Below are 23,723 nucleotides of genomic sequence, written 5' to 3' on the forward strand. Positions count from 1 at the left end.
TAATATCTGTAAGTGTGGATACAAACATTCCCCCCACCCCCTTTTAAGTGAGTAAACAGGAAAATTAAGTGATTTGCTCACAGTTACAAAATAAATTCATGCAGAATCAAGAATGGAGAAAACAGCCACTACTTCAGTCGGTTTTCTGGCACGCCCTTCACTAGCCGTCATACCAGCATTTTACACGTCTGAGTAGAATGTATTTCTCTTCCTGTCACAAAGATAAACTGTTTCTGTGACTGGGTCCACTTGAATAACTGAAAATGAAGAACAAGCCAATTTTTATGGTTCATTTTCTCCAACTGATTTCACAATATTAGGATGTGTGAGAAATAATATTTATTGCAACACGTGACGAGAGAGCGGCCACCAGTAATTAGCCTTACAAGTTGTTGGAAGCAAGACAAAGTTTACTGACATTTGGAGGGAAACACAACAACAGAGGAAGAAGTAATTAAACAAGAAGGTGTCTAGACAAAGGCACAGTGTTCCACAATCGCTTCATACCCTGTGCACGGTAAACCCGCTCAGAGAGCAGGGAGGGTAAAGCAAGATAAGGCTTGCATTAGAAGCTACATATTTATACCATTGCTATTATTCTGTCTTACAACAAAAGGTGCTGTAAAATCCCTCTGGAGGAAAAAAGTGCAACACAAAGCCTGTACAACAAAGGAAAGCAAAAGTAGCAACAAGGACCCAACCATCCCTTTGACGTCTCCTCTCGCAGGAATACACATGGTGCACAGTGTTTCAAACTCAGCAAAAGAAGGTTTCGACTGGAATTATGGACTTTCGGGTTAAAGACGTATTTTGCAGGAAGAGTCCACCCAAAGTTTGAGAGCTAGTGCAAAGAGACACTTGCGGTTGGTAACTAAGTGGAGAGAACGCCTAATTTTTCACTAGGTCATAATAATTCCCTTTGGGAAGAAGTGCTTTATCTTGAAACTAATTATTCCAGTTTTTGCTATATGGTTCATGCTCTTACACTGCAGCTGTCTCACTCGCTTGATGCTGAACTTTGTAGCGTCAGAGAAGAGCAGCCCGCCCAGAGAGCCCCATTAGACAGACCATTGGAGCTGTTTTTACACGAAGCTGCTGAGCTGTCGCACAGCCTTTTCACATTGACCACGTAAAACTGAGCGCACCTGATCACGCATTACCCCTTCTCAAAGTCATGTTAGAGAAACTGTTTTTAAAAGAGGCTTTCAAACTAGTCCTTCAGGCATTTAAAAAATCTTCATATAAAAGTCCATTTCTTTAATACATAAGAACAAACATTTTTCCTTTTAAAAAATCTCATTTTTAAGCCAAAATAAATTACAACTTGCTGAAATACCCTTGTTAATGGCTCAGTGCTTATTTCAGATGCATGGAGCTATGTTTTTTTTTTTTTTGCACATCTTCAGAAATTAAAGAAACTAAACTAAAACTAAAAGATACTAAAGCTAAACTTTAGTATTAAAGAAACTAAAACTAAAGATACTAAAAACAAAACTCTAAAATGACATGAAGATACAACCCTGGCTCAGGGAACAATCAAGCTTTAAGTCTTCAGGAATAAAAAACTGATACTCATCATCCCATCTATATAGTTTTGTATATGTACATATTAACAATCTATTCAATGATTTTAAAAAAGGACAGAAACTTCATAAAACTATTTCAAAACTCAGAGCATAAAAGTGTAAAGAAACAAAACACTTAATGTACAATCTATCCCATTTTGGCAATGTGTAAATTATGTTGAGAGAAAAACTTATCTACAAATATAACAAAACAAAAGGAAATGTGATCTAAGAAGTGCTTTCAGGTCCACAGCTCTTCAGTTCTTCCGAATTTGTAGATCAGAGTGCTAAAAGATATGAAAATAAATCATGAGGAAACAATGCATGGGAATGAGCAACAAAGAATTCATTTTCTAAATATGCTTTGACAGGTACCTCCCTGGTTCCTTTGTATCAATTTCTAAACAAAAAGTCTGCAGTGGTGCTGGTCTGAATGTGCTTGTTTTGTACAGCAATTTGTTGACCTTGATGGCTAAACTTGATTAAACACGCTTTCTTAAAGCCTGGAAAGTTATTAGATAGGAAACTTGTAAGGAATAGGGGAATTTCTCATAGTGGCAGCATTAGGGCTCCTTTTAACTCTGGGTTTCTACAGCAACTGAAGAATCTTAAAAACAGACCATGCTGCAATTCTTCGTACATTTTCCATGTAATTACTGTACCAGGAGGCCTGGCAAGGCCGCAGGCTCCTAGCAAAGTGCTAGGAATGTAGGAGTCAAAACAAGGCCAATGGTGCTCACGAATAGAGCTGAGAGCCTGAGGGAGACAAATTCCAAAAGCTAAAAAAAAATGCTGTCAAGGCGATGCACCTGGTGCCGAGGGAGTGAAACAGAAGGATCCGCCGAGTTTAGAGAAGTCAAGAAGGTCTTCCGGAGAAAATGGCTGAACTGAGATCTAAAAGAAGAGTGGGAATGATCTCAGCGAAGTACGGCGGGGGGGGAAAGTGGGAGAGGAGCAGAGAGGTGGGGCACGCAAGGACCAGAAACTGAGCTGCGGGCATGTTCGATGTGCTGGATTTGAAATGTCAGCCACTCAAGATAAATAGGACACTGGACACACGGTTCAGACGTGGAGATAAACATCTGTGACTCATCGGCATATATGCAGTAATCGAAGTCCTGAGCATAAAGGAGCTCACTTAGAAGGAAAAGAGGCCCGGATTGGAGCCTTAAGAAACTGCAGAAGTGGAGGGCCAGTGGGTGGGAGGGCCAGCTGCAAAGGAAGCAGAGGCAGAGTGGCTGCACTCCGGTACTGAGAGGAGGCGCCCAGCTGGCTGCTTAACTTGCCAGGCTCTGAGCAGAGCGCACAGCTGATGTAGCAGCCAGTCCCCATGAGCGCAGGCCTTTCTCCATGCAAGGTTTCTGTTCGTCCAACTGTCAATTACGTGGTCTCATCCACCCCCACCAAGGGCTGAATCTGAATCTCAATTTGATCTCTGAACAGTGCCTGGGGCTCCTGGGTGACTCAGTCAGGTAAGCATCTGCCTTCGGCCCGGGTCATGATCCCAGGGTCCTGGGATCAAGCCCCGCACTGGGCTCCCTGCTCGGCAGGAAATCTGCTTCTCCCTCTCCCTCTGCTGCTCCCCCTGCTTGTGCTCTCTCTCTGTGTCAAATAAATAAAGAAATAAAAATCTTTTTAAAAAATAAACAGTGCCTAAGATGTCTTCAGGAAAACTTAACTGTATCCCCCAGAAGGTTGTTGGTCACATGCCAAGAAACACGATCACAAGACAGCAGAAACTGTCAAACATCCTTCAAAGCCACAAGTGTCCAGGCCACGGCGCAGTAAGAGGGCAGAGCACAGCGGTCTCCCTGAACTGAGGGAATGGAGCTGAGAGTTCAGAGAGGCCAAAGGGGCTGGAATTTGGGAGGGAGAGTACAGACAGCTAGAGAGGGAGCATAGGAGATGCGCAGGAGGCTCCCCTTGAGTCTTCTGCAGAGTACTGATCAGCAGATGAATGCGAAGAAACTACCCAAGGAAAGGGAAGGAGCCGCTCCCAGAGCTGTCACAGGGCCGGGAAGACTTCACAGTCTCCTAAGCGGAGTGGGACGCCTCAGAATACACGGCACATGAAGGGCACCGCCTTGGTAAGGGGGCGCATCAGTCCTAGCCTCGAGCTGCTCTAGTCCTGCCCTCCAAGGCTTACAAGCAAGACTCAAAAGGATCGAACTGTTTCCAAGCGACCCAAGTGCACTCAGAACAAAGCTCAAAAATGTTTAAAGGAATGCCAAAAAATCCAGCCCCCCACCAGCTGCATGCAAAGAAGCAAATGGGAGGAAAAAGACCCAAAATGAAGACAAAGTAGAAATAACAGGAACGGACTCAGAACTGACACAATTCAAGGGACCCTGAAATGGTTATAAACATACATCATATGTTCAAGAAGGTGGAGGAGAGCGTGAGCATGCTAAGAAATATGGAAAATCAAGCAAATGGAGATGAAATGCACATGTCTGAACTGACAGGTACACTGGATGGGAATGATTGTGGACACCGCAGAAGAGACTAGTGACCTTAAAGATATAACAGTAGCAAGTATCCCAAATGAAACACAGACAGAAAACAAACACAAAAACAGAACAAAGCACTCGTGGGTGTGGGATGACTCAAGCAGCCCGGTATACATGTAACTGGACTCCAAGGACAGTGGGATGGACAGAAAAAAAATCTTCGAAGAAGTAATGGCAAAAAGATTCCAAATCTGATGAAAACTAAACATACAGATCCAAGAAACTCAATGAACCCCCAAAAGAATAAATATGCAGAAAATTACATCACAGCACATCATAATCAGATTGATCAATATATGTGCTGCCAAAGGGAACACCATAATCAGATTGCTTAAAAACAGTGACGAAAACAAAGTTCTTCAAGGCTTATATTCTAATGATTTTGTGAGGTTGGGGGGGTATAAATTTATAAATGGATGCCTAAAATACTTATCTTTACATTAAAAGACATTCATTCTGAAAAGCATAGGATATGAGCTTAAAATTTTATTAGTAGGCTCCAATGTAGGGCTCAAACTCATGACCCTGAGATCAAGACTGGAGCTGAGATCAAGAGCCAAATGCTTAACTGACTGAGCCACGCAGGCACCCCACGAGCTTCATTTTAGGGTTTTTTGGGTTTTTTTTTCAGAAGACTACCCCTAAAAAATACTTCTAATATTGTTTTATTTTTATTTTTACTTTTAGTTTTCTTAAAAACTTAACAAAAAAATCCAATTTCCTAACCAGGTTTTGTATACGGCATGCATAATATGTATTAATTCTGATTTCTTTCTGTTTTTCTTTTTTTAATAAAGGTACCTGATACGGTTTTTTAACAGGCTATGGAAGTAGTCTGAGTTCAAGTCCCAACTCTGCAATTACTTGTCATTAAGTAGGCTCTGAGCCTTATTTCCTCATCTATAAAACGGGACCACCACCTGGTTGGTAAGTAGTAAGTATTTAAGACAATTCATGGGAATTGAAAAGGTGACATATATAAATCATCCAGCTGAGCTCTTAGCTCATAGCAGGACCCCAGTTAAATAGTTTATGTATGCCCTTATACAATAGTGGAATTTTCACCTTTTCAAAGAAGTTCTATACACTGTAACTAATTCAAGGGATTTATACATTCTGTATGCTGCTCTTATAATGAAGTGACATTTCTGTAAATGTTTCAGGTGTGGTTAAGAAATTAGGCAACTGGCAGCAGCTCTTTCTGCCCACGGGTCCTGTCCCCGTGCTTTAATAAAACCACCATTTTGCACCAAAAAAAAAAAAATTAGGCAACTTACCTAAAAAATATAAGTGCATTTTGAAAAAACACAGCCAGTCCTGGATAAACATCGGTATCTGCACAAAGTGAAATGGATCAGAAGATTACACAAGGCAAATGGCAGTGACAAAGTATTTGTGCCACTCATAATGACATGCTCTAGATGTTATAAAATACGGCTATTATTCATTAACGCTAAGAAATCTATAATGAAATTGAAGGAAGAAAATGTCAATCTCGTTCTCCCAAAACAAAGGACTGTTCTCACTCTGGATAAAAGATGGTTGAACTTCATAGGTTTTTTTGTCTACAGTAATCGCTATGCTTGTAGCTGAGCCAGAACTGCTGAGGAAGCAGCAGCTCCTTCCTTTACTTTCCATGGTCAATACAGCGCTCTCCCCTTTATCTGCGGTTTCGCCTCCCGAGGTTTCACTTATGCATGGTCAACCACCATGCAGAAGCAGACGATCGTCCTTCTGATTTCTCATCATCAGGTCAACAGTAACCTAAGGCTACGTCACATGCCTATGTCACTCACCTCCCTCCATCTCATCACCCAGACGTGTTACCATCTCACATCATCACCGGAACAAGAAGGGTGAGTACAGTACAAGATATTTTGAACTTATTATAGTATACTATTATAATCGTTCCATTTTATTATTAGTCATGTGGTTAATCTCTTCTTGTGCCTAATTTACAACTTAAACTTTATCATGGGTCCTTATGTATGGGGAAATCATAGTATAGTTAGGAATCAGTACCATCCACGGTTTCACACGTCCATGGGGGTCTTGGTACATAACCCTCGCGGATAAGATGGGGGGGGAAACTACTGTATAGAAATATGAAATGTTAGAAAGGTACACATTAAATTCTTGATGATTTAATAGTCTGTACACTTATTTTCTTTCATGAATTCAGGAGTTTTATTGTGCAAATCTTACAGATACAGAAAGGATCATTTTAATTCTTCATCACGTTCTTTCACTGAATCTCCCCTGAAAGAAACAGTTACTATCTTCAAAGGAAGAGGAAAAAAAACTGGAAACTATTTAAATTTTTGTGGATTTTTAACTTTTATAAAACTATAAACTGTCAATTAAAAATACTAGACCTGATGAAAAAAACCTTCAATTTTTAGCTTTCGATACCATAGCGAACAATACAACAGCATGGTCAAGAGCTCCAAGTCTGAGACAGATCCCCGGATGTGAATCCTAACTCTACCAAGTGACTAAATGTATGACCATGGGCAAATTATTTAACCTTATTATGCCCTTAGTTTCCTCACCTGTAAAATGGGCACTATAACAGCACCTCCCCACAGACAGAGAGTGAGGAATGTATGACCACATATAGTGCTTAGAACAGTACTTGGCCCATAAAGTGCTATGTAAATGTTAGCTGCTATTATGATTAGTAATAGGTCAAGAAAATCTGTACAGCAAAAGATCTGAAATATGTGTTAGAAATGCTCTCTGAAGTAAAAGCATATTCAGTTTATAAACAGAAAAGTATATATAATGAGTATTGCTGTAGGAATACAAAGATGAAATCCATAATTGAGAAATTTCTCAATATGTACTAGTTCTTTAAAAATTAAAATACAACCAATGAGTGCACAACATTTACAAACGTTAATACTTCCCTACGCACCTTCCAGAAACGATAATTTATACCCATTTTCATAATAGAAACCAGAAAGTTTCACCTGTTGCTTGAAGTAACTAAGCAGACTTTCCAAGGAAATCAGTAATAGCACTTAAGAGTCAGGGATAGAGTGAGATTAAGACACACTTCCCTATATGATTCCATTTATATGAAATAGGCAAATCTACAAAGACAGAAAGTAGCTTAATGGTTGCCTAGGACTGATGGAGAAAGGTAATGGGAAGTGACTGCTAATGGGTAAGGGGTTTCTTTTTGGGGTGATAAAATGTTCTAAAAGTAGATTGTGTGAGGCGCCTCAGTGGCTCAGTTGGTTAAGCGTCTGACTTTGGCTCAGATCATGATCTCAAGGTCCTGGGATCAAGCCCCATATAGGGCTCCATGCTCAGCGGGGAGCCTGCTTGTCCCTCTGCCCCTCCCCCCACTCGTACTCTCTCTCTCTTAAATAAATAAAATCTTTAAAAAAATAAAATTGGATTGTGTGATGGTAGCATAACTCTAAATATACTAAAAGCACTGAAATATACACTTTAAATGGAAATTACATCTCAGTAAAGCTGTTTTTAAAAAAGCACTTTCAGGGACACCTGGGTGGCTCAGTCAGTTAAGCGTCTGCCTTCGGCTCAGGTTATGATCCTGGAGTCCCGGGATCGAGTCCCGCACTGGGCTCCCTGCTCAGCGAGGAGCTTGCTTCTCCCTCTGCCTGCCCCTCCCCCTGCTTGTGCTCTCTCTGTCTGTCAAATAAATAAATAAAATCTTTAAAAAAAGAAAAGCACTTTCCTTCACATGAGCTTCATACTAGAACTGTGTACTCCGTTAGTATTTTTAATAACTAAAATTACACTTTATTTTTAAGTAATCTTTACACCCAATTGGGGTCTCAAACTCACAACCCTGAGGTCAACAGTTGCACACCCTCCCGACTGAGCCAGCCAAGCACCCCTAAAATAACACATTTTAGATATACTTGATGAGCAGTATTATTTAAACAGTAGCCAACCACTTGTACTAACTTATTTTGTGCCAAGTGAAAAACAAAGTTTCCGGAGATTGAACTAGGAACTGAAGGGGTCCTATAACAGTATTAAAAGGTCAGCTGTGGGTAAGAACAAGGAGACGTGACAGTTAAGCAGAGTGACAAAGAGATTCTGGGGGTAGAGGGGTCAGAAGATGAGTAAGTGGTGTTACGTGTTATCTGAAACAGACTCCTGTCTTCAGAGTGAAGAGAGAGAAAGGGCTTCTTCTGGGACTGGGTCCTGCGTCTCCACCCACCCTGGAGGAAAGCTATGGTGCTTGGAGCAGCTGCTCAGAGCGGTGCACTGAGCGCTCACGCCACTGAGTGGAGTGAGCATCAAGTTTCTGCACGAAGGCTACACACACATATTCAGTCTTACCCCTAAAAACCTCCCCTGCACCTATGCCTGAAAAATTCCAGGCTGGGTTGGAGAGAGGAGGTATCGGTGGAAAGATATCAGGGTTCACACCCGTGAGCAGAAATCCTTGAGGCAAGGTATGTTTTGGAATTCAAAAATTTGCACATTTAAGAATGGTTAACACAAGGCATAAATATTACAGAGCGCCCGAACTCTGTTTGGACCAGCATCCACAATCAAATACAACCACATTCCAGCAAGAAAATACGTGAATACTTATTCAATGGAATAAAGACCATAAGGAGCCCCCTGTCAACTTAGGTCAGGTTTTGCTGCCAAGCTGATTATGAAAAACCTGACTTTCAGCACTTTGTGGATTTTGGAATTACGTACAAGGTACTGCAGATCTGTACAGGCTTCCCACTTTACCACTTACAGCCCTCAGTAAACGGACCTCTGGTACAGAGCCTGGCTGTCCAGGGTAAGGAAGGGAATCAGACACTCTAGAGATGGCCAGTTACCTGGTCTTGTCAGTGGCTTAGATTCCACGACCAGGCTATCCCACTGCAATCAAGGACCCCACTGAGAAGTTTTTTTTTTTTAGATTTTTTATTTATTTATTTGACAGAGAGAGACACAGTGAGAGCAGGAACACAAGCAGGGGGAGTGGGAGAGGGAGAAGCAGGCTTCCCGCGGAGCAGGGAGCCCGATGTGGGGCTTGATCCCAGGACCCTGGGATCATGACCTGAGCTGAAGGCAGACGCATAACCGACTGAGCCACTCAGGCGCCCCCCCACTGAGAAGTTTTATTAAACAACTTATGTATCTTCAAGCTAAGTGAATAGTTAGAAGTTAGACTAAATTTTACTCCAGGTGGAGTTGACAGACTAAGCTAAATGTAAAAGACGTATCTGAGTCTCTATGAAAAAAAACAGGAATAAATACTTACTTTGGGTAACATATGCACCAAAAAGAATCCACATGGAAGCAATAAGTGACCCAAACATCAACATGAAACCAATGAAGAGCCAAACTCGAGCACCTGCATGAAGAATAGGCTTTACGATTTCGCTCATTTCTGCAGCTGTCTGAAGAATGCATTAACACTGGAAACACTATTAACCTAATACATGGTATGCATATCAAAGACAGTCACATATTTGCATACACCTGCTATAACAATGAACTGAATGAAGATTTAAAAGATGAACAATTAAAGGGGTTAAGCCATACTTGGGAAGAGAAAAAAGGAGAATCACCTTTCTGTGGGCTAGAGAAACTAATACCCTGGCAAACTAAGCTAGGGGAGCTTCTAAGTAATTCCATGACTAAATTGAGTAACTGATTAATTAAATCCTAAAGTCATCATTAGCTTTGCAGGAGGAATAACCTGGAATCCAAGAGCCACTGATTTTAAATAATAACATTTTACTTATAGACTATGAGCAGTAAAACATGACTAAAGTAGTACTTCTGGCAGTAACTTTAACTTCATTAAGGATTTAAATAACACCAAAACTTTTTTTCAAAGTTACTAAAAAAAATTTTATGTAATCCTAACTAGTCCTATATAAAGAGACTTTTTTCTCCTGCTGACAAATCCCTGTCTGCCAGTGCACTTAAAACTCAAAAGTGCCTTTACCTGTTCTTCCCAAACAGCCGCTTTCATAGCTGTCCCCCCTCACCTGAGCGTTGGACACAGCATTTATCCTGGAACAACACAAGATCATCTCATAAGCTCGCGTGCTGCTAAACCAGTCGCAGATATTTACATAACATTTAAAGAGAAACATTTCTGAATTAAAGTCAGTCTGAAAAACAAACTGAGGGTTCTAGAGAGGAGGGGGGTGGGGGGATGGGTTAGCCTGGTGATGGGTATTAAAGAGGGCACGTTCTGCATGGAGCACTGGGTGTTATACGCAAATAATGAATCATGGATCACTACATCAAAAACTAATGATGTAATGTATGGTGATTAACATAACACAATAAAAAAAAAAGATTAAAAAAAAGTCAGTCTGAATAACTGAACATATCTTTTAACTTAATGGATATCCTAGTGGATAGAAATGTTACTCTCTACCTAAACTACACCCAGAAAACATACTTAATTTTAAGAAATTACTATCACTTGTCTCCAGAGATTATGGAAGAGGGGCCAATTTTCTGATTTCTTTGCCTATTTTACATTTATACACAAATGACTCAGGGTGAGTCATCATATTTTAAGGTTCTCATTATAATCAAGAGTTAAGTTCCTCTCTGTGTTAAAAGTCAAGTGATTTTCTCTGATCCATTTCTCAAAGTCACACATTTGATCTCTATATAATAAACAGGCTCACTTTACTCAGCCTCTCTTGCCATTTTTGTTAGAGCAAGATGCGTTTACAGTAGAAATGTAGCCTCTTCTCAGCATCCTTAATGGATATAAGTAGTTCCATCTTCTACAATTTAACGTTTTTTGAAATATCTTATTTGTTTTTAGAGAGAGAGAGAGAGAATGCACGAGCAGGGTGTGGAGGGGCAGGGGGAAGGAGAGAACCTTAAGCAGGCTCCGCATTCACCATGGAGCCCAACGGGGGCTCAATTTCACGACCCTGAGATCATGACCCGAGCCAAAATCAAGAGTCAGACACTTAACAGACTAAGCCACCCAGGCACCCGCACAATTTAACTTTTATAACTCTTAACAGTATAAGGAGATTACATAATCTTAATATTTTAACATAGTCCTTAAAATTAATAAAAGATATCCACAGAAAGTTTCCAAACTCTTTTATGAAATGAAATTTAACAGATAAACCCAAAAATGATTTAATAAAAAAGAAGAGTCATAGACCAATCTCATCAGAGGCCAATCCTGCCCTCCCCCCAGCTACTAGCAAACACATTAAAAAAAAAAATTATACTCCATGCTAAAAGTTCTATGTGTTACAATACTCAGGGAATGATTCACTACTAAAAAGGAATCTAGAAATGTAACATATTTCATTAAATCTAAGATACCACTGATTTTTTAAGATGCATGAAAATTTTTTTTTTACCAAGAAAGAAAAAAATATCAATTGGGGGGCACCTGGTGGTTCAGTCAGTTGAGCATCCAACTCTGTCTCAAGCAGACTCCCGGCTGAGCACAGAGCCCAACACAGGGCCTGATCTCACGACTCTGAGATCATGACCTGAGCCGAAATCAAGAGTTGGATGCTTAACTGACTGAGCCACCCAGGCGTCCCTCTCTCAAATAAATCTTTAAAAAAAAAAAAAAAAGTTCTCTCTCTCCCTCTCCCTCCTTAAAAAAAAAATTATATATATATAAAATCAATTGCAATTATAAGGTAATACTGGCTATAAGAAGCACCCACATTGGGGCGCCTGGGTGGCTCAGTTGGTTGAGCATCTGCCTTCAGCTCAGGTCATGATCCCAGGGTCCTGGGATCGAGCCCTGCGTCGGGCTCCCTGCTCAGTGGGGAGCCTGCTTCTCCCTTTCCCTCTCCCTCTGTTGCTCCCCCTGCTTGTGCTCTCTCTCTCTCTGTCAAATAAATAAAATCTTAAAAAAAAAAAGAAGCATCCTCATATTCAGAGATATTCAAATACAAAAAAAAATGTCAGGACTGATAAAATACAGTAACTGAGCAGCTTAACAACAGTTTAAGAAGAAAAATCACGTGATAATCTTTACAGATGCTAAAAAGATATGTGACTAAATTCAATACTCATTCTTGATTTAAAAAACTTAATATAATGGGGGAAAATATATATATATTTATCATGTTAAAGAAGAACCCATCAATTAAATTAAAAGGTTACTTGAAATAGCATTAAACTATAAGGAAAACATGTTTTTCGGAAAATGATCTTGAATTAAGAATCACCTTCATACATACATGAAGAAAGCCAATGTGGAGAACACGCCACATGTGTGAAAGGCATGGTTCAACTGCTCTGGCTTAGGGTACACCACGGCGGCGTCAATCATTATCCACCAACCTGTAAAAAACTGGCACAAGAGCCCAAGTCATTAAAATAACACTAACAATTGGCTCAGCATGAAGTTACTTGCTCTTTAATATTCCTATATTTCTACAGACCATATAAATGAAACATATTTCTAGTCTGAGTTCTGGATGTGGAAATATAAAAAAATAAGAATCCCTTGTTTACTTACTCTTGATAGCATTTGAGGTGAACTTACCTAATCAAATCTGTGTAACATTCTGAAGTTCTGCTCTCAATGCAAGATAAAAAATTTGTTATCTAGAACAAATTATCTGCTTCTTTTGCCCACCATAATTACATGCACTGATGCTCTCTCTTTTTTAAAAGATTTTATTTATTTGAGAGAGAGAGAGAGGGCACGTGCCCAAGAGCAGGGGGAGGGGCAGAGGGAGCGACAGAATCTCAAGCAGACTCCTGGCTGAGCACAGAGCCAAATGCAGGGCCTGATCTCATGAGCCTGAGATCATGACCTGAGCCGAAATCAAGAGTTGGATGCTTAACCGACTGAGCCAGTCAGGCGCCCCTGAAGCTCTCTTAACTAACCTCCAGCTAACCAGCTCCTGATTACCTGATGTGTTTCATTCTCTCCAGAGAACATTCCTTCTTAATACGCCCAAGCTCTTCTGCATCCACAAATGAGTTGTATGCTTACCAAGGGTCAGCTGTCATGTCTCCAAAACTATTTAAGCCTGCCATAGTTTTAATCGATTATGTAGTTTGATTAAATAATGTGTAACTGACTGAACATGAGTTTGTAAAATGTCATGTTTCTCTATAAACTAAACTGAAAAGACTTCGAGAAGCTGCTAAAGAATTTCAAGGACAAATTAAGTGCAGGTAAAATGACCACAAAGAGTAAAAAAAAAAAGTAGAAGCTTCACAATTATCTTTAATTCCTGCTCTGGGTTATTTTTTTTTTTTCCTACTGGACTTTGAGTACAGAACTGTATACTGAAAGAGATACATTTTTTAAATGTAATCGATACTGAAATTTGCTTCAGAAACAGGATGATGGACCGCTAACGCAAGACTGGTCGTGATTTGTTTTGAAGCTGGGTTGTACGAACATGGGATGAGCAGGGCTCCTTACACCATTCTATTTTTGTTGACTGTATATGCTCCACATGTTTTATAATAAAAAGTTGAAAAAGAAAAAAATGTCCAGAAGAAGATGAAGCAAGAGTTTCCTCCACAGACTTCTTGGTCTCACTCCCCCTCAGAGCTGCCTCTGGGGATAGGGGGCTGGCATCCCTTCCCTGGAGCACCGCAGGGTTTCAGTTCCAATGCAGCCTTGGGTCCCTACTGCTGTCTACACATCCTGAATCTCGCTCAGTCACAACACTATAGGTTTTCAAGTTCTGAGCCTCTGATGAGCTTACGGGACTTAGACATATTGTATCATTAGCTTAAAAACGCTACTGCTTATGATAATTGTATTATCACTTGAACTGAAGAAAAGATATTAAGCTCAATAAATTTACAAAGTCAAACGAACCCAGGGCCTACCATGTTTTGTCCAGTCATATCTAGAATTCTAATTGTTCATACAAGGTAACGTTGAAATAAACAGTTCTGAAAGGGTATTCATGGTCCAAAGGAATCGACATTAATTTTCAGGGCAAAGCATGAGGCAGCAAGGTCACCGACCAGGCTTTTTCCCTTACCAATATGCCTGCCACCACAGAAGCCACGGCATTTCTTCTCTCACTCCAGTCAATACATTCGCATTCTGGCCAACGGAAATTATCGAGGAAGCCTGCCATTTTCACCCTGTAAGCATGGATTTTTCATTAAACTCTGTATTCTACAAATAAAAAGACAAAAAAAATAATCACTCTGAGGAAATGTTTTTAAGAAGTGACATATCTCTTCCTTTCTTAAGGTCTTAAACAGAAATTTGCTTTGGGTCCAAACCTAGAGTTAAGGAGAAAAATTAAATACTTCGATGAATACCTATTGACAGGTACGTAGGACTGTGTTGGGACACAAGGGGGAGCTCATTTACCAAATAAGCCTGCTGCTTTTAAAACACGTCTGCAAATTCCTTGACACTTCCACTTCACTGAGAAATCAATCTATATCCCTCCCCTTGAATTTAGGCCAACAATAAAAACTGGCTGAGCAATAGCAGAGGAAGGGATGCTATGTAACTTCGGCCATACAACTTCTAGGACTAGATAGTAAAAGGCAATGCAGCTTGTAGCTGGTTCTCTGGAACACTGGTACCAGAGTTCTGAGTTGCCATGTAAGAAATCCAAGGTCACAGTGCTGTGAGGAGACCATGTGTAAGTGTTCTGGCCCACAGTTCCCAGCCAACAGCTAGCCTCCCGTGCCAGAGGTGTGAGTAGCCACTTCTAGGTGACTGGCGTGCCAGCTACCACACCCCGTCTGGTACCCAGACTTCCGGCTTTACCCAACGAAGCCCCAGATATATGGAGCAGAGACACCATCCCAGCTGTCTGTGCCCTTTACCAATTCCTGACCCACAGTAAACCACAGGCATAATAAAATGGCTGTTTTAACTACTAAGTTTTGGAGTTATCAGGAATGCAGCAATCGATAACTAGAAGGAGAAAAATCATGTGCATAAAGAACTATAAGGGTACAACATGTGAGAATTTTCAAAAAAAGTACATTCAGGTGAGGTGATCCAGGAACACCTTAAATTCCAAAAAAACTATTTGAAAGCACTGAAGAGTGCTGAAAAGCAGGCAGAAACTGGAGGGAATTTACCCTTGAAAGAAAACACAATGAGTAAGACCCACTTTTATACAGCTTTTTCCACTGAAGAACCCCCTAGCCTCCCACTCCCAGCCCAGTTGAGTCTCTGTGGTGCATCGTGGCTAAAACTTGAGCAAAAATGCCATAGTCTTTTTGGTTTGAGGTATAAGAGGATGGAGTTCAGGATTATTAGAGCAGCTGGGAACTGAGAGAGGAAATCTTGGAAAGGGGTGAGTTACAGGAAGGAACCCCAAACACTTCAATATAAACTCTCTTTAAATATCTGACTAACCCCCCAAACAGAATGCCCATGGAGGAAACTCCAAGAAACTCAGCAGGGAAAAAAAAAAAATAGCTGGAAGGCTAAAAGAACTAAGAGTTCCCCTGTGCCCACCGCAAGATATTTTAGAGCTTGAGTTCCACCAAGTCAGAGATCAGTAAACACCTTGGCATTACCCTAATAAGGTGCAATACCAAGTGTCTATAATTTCAAGGTGATCAGCCAGCATTTTATCCACCTGTTAGAACAAAAACTGACACCCTTCAGATGAAGATAACTGAATTGAGAGTGTCTATAACGTATCATCCACAATGTCTAATATGTAGTAAAAAATTATTAGGCATTCACAGAAGCAGGAACAATGTGATCTATTTTCAAGGAATAAAGAAAAAGAAGTCAATAGAAATAGACCCCAAAATGACTCAGATATTGAAATCAGCAGACAAGGACTTTAAAGCTACCAATATAAACCATTCAGAGACTTAAAGGAACATGGTCCAAATAACTAAACTGATGGAGGATCTCAGTGGACAGATAATTTCTAATGTAAATTTTAAAACTGAAAATTATAATCTTTGAAATTTTAAATTAACTAAATGGGTTTAACAGGAGATTAAAGACAGGAGTAGAAAAGGGTAGTAAACTTGAAGAAAGATCAAAAGAAATTATCCAGTCTAAAGAACAGGGTTTTGTTTTGTTTTTAAGGGATATTTTTTTCTGAGGAATAAAAATGAACAGAGCCTTGGTGAACTAAGGATCACTAGTAACTGATCCAATATATGTTTAACTGGGTCTCAGAAAAAGACAGAATGAGGAAAAAAAAATATTTGAAGAAATAAGGGCCAATAATTTCCCAAGTTTGGTGATAAATATGAATTTACAAATCCAGGAAGCTCAGCAAACTCCAAAGAGGTTAAACAGAGAAAACATCATAATCAAATTGCTGAAAATCAGAAATAAAAGAAACACTTGACATAGTTTTAGGGGGAAAAAAATCAACTTATCATAATGACTGACTTCTCAACAGAGGCCAGGATAGTGAGAAGAATTTCTTTAAGTGCCTTTTTTTTTTAAAGTAATCAATCCCTGTATCCAGTGAAAATATTCTTCAGAAGAGAGCATGATAGGGGCGCCTGGGTGGCTCAGTCAGTTAAGCATCCAACCCTTGATTTCAACTCAGGTCATGATCTCAGAGTCGTGAGATCAGGCCCCTGAGCTGAGCATGGAGCCTGCTTAAGATTCTCTCCCTCTGCTCCTCCCCCCCCCACCTAGTGCACTCTCTCTTTCTCTCTCAAAATAAATATTTTTTAAAAGGGAGCATGACAGTCATTCTACTACCTATCTACCCAAGAGAAATAAAAAGACACACGTACACAAAAACTTGAACACAGATGCTGACAGCAGCATTAGTCACACTAGCCAAGAAGTATAGCAATCCAACATATATCAACTGATGAACGGATACATAAAATGTGGCATATCATACAATGGAATACAGATTCAGTGATAAAAGGGAATGAAGTACTGACACATGCCACAACAGAGAGGAACCTCAGACACATTATGCTAAGTGAAAGACATGAGACCACATCTTGTATGATTCCATTTATGTGAAATGTCCAGATGAGGCAAATCTATAGACAGAAAATAAATGTGTGGTTGCCTAGTGACAGTGGGGGAGAGTGAAATAGGGAGTCACTGCTAATGGGTACAAGGTTCTAAAATTAGACTGTGGTCAGACCATCATAGGGGAAGGGAAGAGAGAGATAGATCAAGAAACAGACTCTTAACTACAGAGAACAAACTGATGGTCACCAGAGGAGAGGTGGGTGGGGGGAAAGGTGAAATAAGTGATGGGGATTACGGAAGGCACTTGTCTTGATGAGCACTGGATGTTGTATGGAAGTGTTGAATCACTAAATTGTACACCTGAAACTAATACTACACTGTATGTTAAAGAAAGAATATAAATAAAAACTTAAAAAAAGAAAATAAGATTGTGGTGATGATTGCACAACCCTAAATATACTAAGAAAACATTGAATTGTACACTTAAAATAGGTGAATGTTATCATATGTATATCTCAATAAAGTTTTTTTATAAAAATGAGGATAAAATAAAAATATTTTCAGGTAAACAAAACTGAGATAATTCATCACTAGATCTGCACTAAAAATAATGCTAAAGGAAATTCTTCAGGCTGAAGGGAAATGACACCAGACGAATCTCAGATCTGCAGGGAGAAATGCAGAAAACCAGAAATGATCAATATGTGGGTAAACATAAAAGACGATCTTTTCTTCTTTTACTTAAAAGATAACTGTGTAAAGCAAAAATTAGAACTGTATAGCATGTCCACAAAGATGAACTTATTTCTAAACAGTGTATCTTCAAATAATATGCTTAAATATGGATTCAGGTGAAATACCTCTAAATTTAAAGTAATGTGTCCAATTATTCCGAAAAATAAATACAATTCATTACAATAAATTATACATTATAATTTATTATAAATACAATATATTATAGAAGGTCCAAACACTGGAAACATAGGCTGGGAGACGATATTTGCAAAACAAATATCTGACAAAGGATGTGGATCTATAATATAGAAAGAACTAAACATTAGTAATAACAAGATAAAATACAGGCAATAAAAAGTACGTAAGACTTGGGCGCCTGGGTGGCTCAGTTGGTTAAGTGACTGCCTTCAGCTCAGGTCATGATCCCGGGGTCCTGGGATCGAGTTCCTCATTGGGCTCCCCTTGCTCTGCGGGGAGTCTGCTTCTCCCTCTGCCTCTGCCTGCCACTCCCCCTGCTTGTGAGCTCGCTCTCTCTTTCTCTCTGTCAAATAAATAAAATCTTATAAAAAAAAGTACAGAAGACGAGCAAACTTGAAATAGGCAAAAGACTTAAAAAGACAATTAATGACAAGCAGCACATAAAAAGGTATTCAACATTGTCAGGCATCAGGGAAGTGCAAATTAATGAAATATAACATCTCACATCCACTAGAACAGCTAAAATTTAAAAGATTGACAACTCTAAATGTGGGTGAGGTTGTAGAACAAGTGGAAATCTCCTATACTTCTGGTGGCAGTTTCTTATAAAGTTAAAAATAAACCTCCCTATAACCCAGCAATTCTATTCCTAGGTATTTGCCAAGGGAAGTAAAAACACATATCCACGCACAAAAATGACTTAGAGAAGAAAGTTTTTAGCAGTTTTATTCATAATAGCCCCAAACTGAAACAATCTAAATGCTCATCAACAGATGGATGGATAAACAAGTTATGATCGAGGGGTGCCTAGGTGGCTCAGTTGGTTAAGCGTCTGCCTTCAGCTCAGGTCATGATCCCAGGATCCTGGAATCAAGCCCTGCATCGGGCTCCCTACTCAGCGGGAAGCCTGCTTCTCCCTCTCCCTCTGCTCCACCCCCACCCCTGCTTAAGCTCTCTATCTCTTGCTCTCTCTCAAATAAATAAAATCTTTAAAAACAAAAAACAAGTTATGATTGATTCATACAATGCAATACTGTTCCGCAAGAAAAAAGGATGAACTGATATATACAACCACACAGAAAAAAAAAAGTAAGCCCTCAAAGACATGATTTAAGTGAAAGAAGGCAGACACAAAAGAGTACATACTGGGGGCACCTGAGTGCTCAGTTAAGCATCTGCCTTCAGCTCAGGTCATGATCCCGGGATCCTGGGATCAAGCCCCATATCGGGCTCCCTGCTCAGCGGGAAGCCTGCTTCTCCCTCTCCCACTCCCCCTGTGTGCGTGCGTGCGTGTGTGTGTCACTCTCCCTGGCAAAAAAAATAAATAAAATCTTGAAAAAAAAAAAAGAGTGTATGCTGTATAATTCTATTTAAATGCAGCTTAAGAAGAGGTAAAATTAGTCGACAGTCTCAGAAATCAGAACAGTGCTTGCCTACAGTGGGTAAGGACTGACTACAAGGGAACTTTTGGGGGGGGGCGGTGACGGAAATGTTCTATATCTTAATTGGGATAATGGTTATACAGGTACATACATTATCAAAAGTCACTGAAGTGTACACTTGAGACCTGTGTATTTTACAGTATGTAAATTTTACTCACAAAATGTTTTTAGAAGTTTATCATTCAGATATGCTTTAGCTACACTGAAGTCCTGCACATTTTATCACTATTCTGCAGATATAATAATGAATTATCATCAAAGATTAAATATTAACTGGTTAATAGGAAGGGAAGGTCACCATGAATTTAAGACAATGTCTGAAGTTAAGTCTTACTTCCAATTATAAAATTCATTTCCCATATATTAACCTAATTATAAATAGTTCTAAAGTAGAAAATATATAGCTATTTGCATACAATGATTTCTGAAATGTCATGATCTCCTCCCTTCTGGGGCTTAAACTGGAGGGTCAGGGATGGAGTGAGGCAGAGAAACATCGAAGTAATACAAATAATTACTATGGAGGAAACGTGCAGGATCCTAACAGGGAATAAAGGGGAGACCTGTTTTAGAAAGGGTGATTGGGGGGCGCCTGGGTGGCTCAGATGGTTAAGCGTCTGCCTTTGGTTCGGGTCGTGATCCCCACATCGGGCTCCTGACTCTGCAGGGAGCCTGCTTCTCCCTCTGCCTCTCCCTGCTACTTGTGCTCTCTCTCTCTCTCTATCTCTGTGTCTCGAATGAATAAAAATCTTTAAAAAAAAAAAAAAAGGGTGATCGGGGAAAGCCTCTATGAAGAGGTAACACTTGCTAAAATCTTAAAACATACTAAAATTTAAAAGCTGAGTAAAGTTAATTAGATTAAGAAGCAACAAAAGAGATCGAGGAGGGCAAGGGAAAATTATATACAAAGCCCCTAGGTCCCTTTGGTACCAGCAAGGAAGAATTAGCTGGTACCAAAGAGATTCAGGACACAGTAAGTTAGTGGAGCAGGTTGGCTTGGAGTAAGTTTGGAGAGCGACAGATAAGGCTGGATCACAGATTAACCCTGACCTCGTGAAGGATTTGGGTTTCACAGCCCTAACAGGAAACCAGACGAAGAGCTTTAAGGTGAAAAGGAGCCAAGGTCACCAGGAGCCCAGTTGCTATGGTAAACATTTAGGAGAGGAAAGGGAGGGAGAAGGCTAGTCTATTAAGAACGAACCCTCTCAACTGGGAAGAATGCCTTTCACAGGAGTTTTATTGTTGATAGTCACCAAAAGATAAGCATATTTTATCATGACACCAAGTTGATTTAACATAAACTGACAATACTCCGAACACTGGCTCCCTGGCTTAAAGTGGAAACAAGTACACAATACTTAATACAAGATAACAAGCCTTTGGAGACTCAATGAAGGCAAAGACTACTCGGAGAAAACCTAAATGTTCAATGATAGAATAATTAGTTCAGTAAAATAGTTACTTAATGCAAACGTTAAAAATCTATTTCTGAAAAACATTTAATGGCACAAGTAAATGGTAATGGTTAATACTAAGTGACAAAAGTAGGTTATTAAAACTGTATGTATAGCATTATTTCCTTTTTTGAAAAAAGAACTACCAATCTACATATAAAAACACATACATAAGTAGAAATACCAGAAGAACAAACACCAATACTTTTATAATATTATTATATATATGGGTGATAGGATCGTGTGTTTGTTGTTTTTTGTCTATTTTCAAAGTTTGCGGCTCTTAGCATGAATTACTTTTTAAATACAAAAATTTCGAAAGTTTCAAAAGTTATTATAATTAACACAATGAAGTGCTGATTCTTCTTGCCTGTTGAGAAACCTCTTTGTACAATGTAATATGTCTGTAACTGCTTTTAATAAACTCAGGACTTTTTTGAGGTCAAGCAAATTATTGGTAGGTTCTCCCACAAAACTGACCCTAGTACCAAGTGAAAACAAAACAAAACAAAACATAATTAGTGAACTGAACTAATGGATTACTGGTCCAACCCACAAGTCTTGTAATATATTAGATAGCAATTATTCCCATTACTAAGAGAGGCAACTCTTTATAAAAGGAAACAGGAATCCTTTTCAGAGGGCATTTTAAATGATTCAACTGTCAAAATTTCATTTCCAAAAACTCAGTTTAGGAAACCCAAGGACACTTGCAAAAGCAAGAGGAGAAAACAACTACACACTTCAACATACAAACACAGTCTGAGAAATTTCCGTATGCATCAAAGTCCCAAATAACATCTAATTCAGAAATGTTCCCATTAATCAAATTTCTGCACTACCATCTGTCTGTTCTGCCATCTCTCCACTAGTTGTTAAATACTACTAGTGTGAGGCACTGAGTATATAAAAACAATTAAGGCAATCAATGTAGAGAACAGTCTAGTAAGGAACATTGTCAGAACATTGTAATTGCATTGCAATATGGGCCATAACACACATACATTATGAGCTGTAGTGTAAAAGTGCTACAACAGAAATGTGAAATAAAGTGTCAAAGGACAGTATTTGCCAGGAAGAGCTGAGGGAAGTTTGACAGAGGAAGAGCAAACTTAGCTGGGTTTTGAAGCATGAATAAGAGTTTGGCAGAGGAAAAAGAAGGAAGAAAATTCTGGGCTTGTAAGTAGGGAAATGACAAGATCATCTCTGTAATTTAGGAAGATAATGCTGGCAGCAACTGTGTGGAGGAGGGAGTGAAGAGAAATGGTAGCCACCTGCCCTCATTCCAGACAGGGGGGGAATAAGGATGCACACGGAAGCCACACCGGTACAAGCCAAAGAAAGGGTTTTTATTTGAGGACTACCAAAGGGGCATTATCAATAGGAAGGGAGAAGCTAAGAATGACAATGGCTGGATGCCTGGTGCATGGTGAGACACCATTAGCCAAAACAGGAAAGGGAGAATGGAAGGGGAGAATCTGAGCATAATGTATTTGAAAGGACTAAAGAATATTCAGGTAGAAAATACCTAAGACAGGAACCACTGAAAGAGTGGCTTAAGACAGAAATACAGATTAGAAGCTCACAGTAATTCAGTGGTAACTGAAGTCACAGGGCAGTTAAGGTATCTCAGGAGAAGATGTGGAGGAGGACTGAAGACCGATGCAGTGTTCGTCTCTGACTGCTGTCCTTTCTGCCTTGAATTACTGTATGCAGGCACTAGAGCAGACCTATGGGTATGATGGCACTGAATCAGCCCAAAACTCTAGAGCATGTACTGAATATTTACAGAACACCTCCTACGAGCAAGGCAGGGTGGGGAAAATAAAGATGAATAAAACAGCCCTCATCATCAGATTTATAAACTAGCAGAGAAATCAATTAACATTTTGTTACATTAAATTATAATTTGTATCATTAAAAAATCCATTACAAAAAAAACAGATTAACAAAATAAAAAACAAAATATAAATACCATTCAAGATCCTACATCTCCATAGCCAGAGCAGAACAAGTTGACTTAAATGAAACAAAAATAAAACCTCTGTCTTCCCCACTCTTACCAGGACTACTATTAGTTACAGGATGTGTACAGGTGCTACGCTCTTTAGAGACCACTCCAGTCCATCCTCAGAAAAACCCTGTTCGTGGGACAATTGCCTTCAATTATTGCCTTCAATCCTCACAAATGCTCTAAGGCAGTCCCTAATATTATCTCCTATTACTGAAAAGGTTTAGAGAATGGTTAACACCGCTAGCAAGGAGGAAAGTTGGGATCGCCAGTGAAGTTCCTTCAGATCTATTCCAAAATTCTGTGCTTATGACCATTACAACACTATACTGCCACCCATCATCAGAGAGTTTCACAGTATTTCCCCCATTTCAGGTTTCATAAAGAGAAAATTACTGTTCCACTGCCTGTGGTGAGGAGACCAAGAAGAACAAGATAGAAGAGGAACAGACTGAATTTAAAGGAACCCTGTGATCATCTGGAAATAGAAGAAAGCAGTCCGATGAGGTCTACAATGATTGTGGTGATTGCTGCTGATTCAAACCTTGCCAAAGGAGTATGAGGAATAGCCTCCCTTCTTGGTTTGCTATAAACCTGGTTTCTAGACACTCACAGTGTGAATATTTTATAGGCCTTAAAATCCAACAGCATGAATTATTCAGAGATGTAAGTACTTCTGGAAAAGACGTTTTACATACTTTATCTCAGGGAAGGCTTATTTGCCTTCTGACCTATAAATCACATATAACAAGAATAAAATGTAGTTAAGTACAACCAACTGTGGTAAAAGACTTAAATCTAAAACCAAAGTAAAGGACAGGGAGCATAGATTTTTTTCAAGAGACTTTCATTTTATAACTATATAATCTCCCCCAGTAATATCCTTGTTAACAACTTTTAATTATTCAAAATGTGGGTTATTGGCAAATCCTCCCCTCCA

The 23,723-nt window shown here is 39.5% G+C and overlaps 1 protein-coding gene across 3 annotated transcripts in view; it reads right to left on the bottom strand.

Moving 5' to 3' along the window:
• Positions 1-322: 322 nt before the first annotated feature.
• Positions 323-23,723, bottom strand: part of TMEM50B (transmembrane protein 50B) — a 33,276-nt gene continuing 9,875 nt past the window's right edge. For 2 of the 3 annotated variants that reach the window (XM_032396944.1, XM_032396945.1), the window contains exons 2-7: positions 14,038-14,143; positions 12,262-12,374; positions 10,020-10,087; positions 9,327-9,419; positions 5,353-5,410; positions 323-1,852 (exon numbers count right to left, since the gene is read on the bottom strand). In XM_032396944.1, the coding sequence (XP_032252835.1) occupies positions 1,807-1,852; positions 5,353-5,410; positions 9,327-9,419; positions 10,020-10,087; positions 12,262-12,374; positions 14,038-14,136 (477 nt within the window). In that variant the 5' untranslated portion in view covers positions 14,137-14,143 and the 3' untranslated portion in view covers positions 323-1,806. Of the gene's footprint in view, positions 1,853-5,352; positions 5,411-9,326; positions 9,420-10,019; positions 10,088-12,261; positions 12,375-14,037; positions 14,178-23,723 lie in introns of all 3 variants that reach the window. The other variant, XM_032396943.1, reaches the window with a different exon arrangement.

Source organism: Phoca vitulina, unplaced genomic scaffold, assembly GCF_004348235.1.
Source record: "Phoca vitulina isolate PV1807 unplaced genomic scaffold, GSC_HSeal_1.0 scaffold95, whole genome shotgun sequence".
NCBI lineage: Eukaryota > Metazoa > Chordata > Mammalia > Carnivora > Phocidae > Phoca > Phoca vitulina.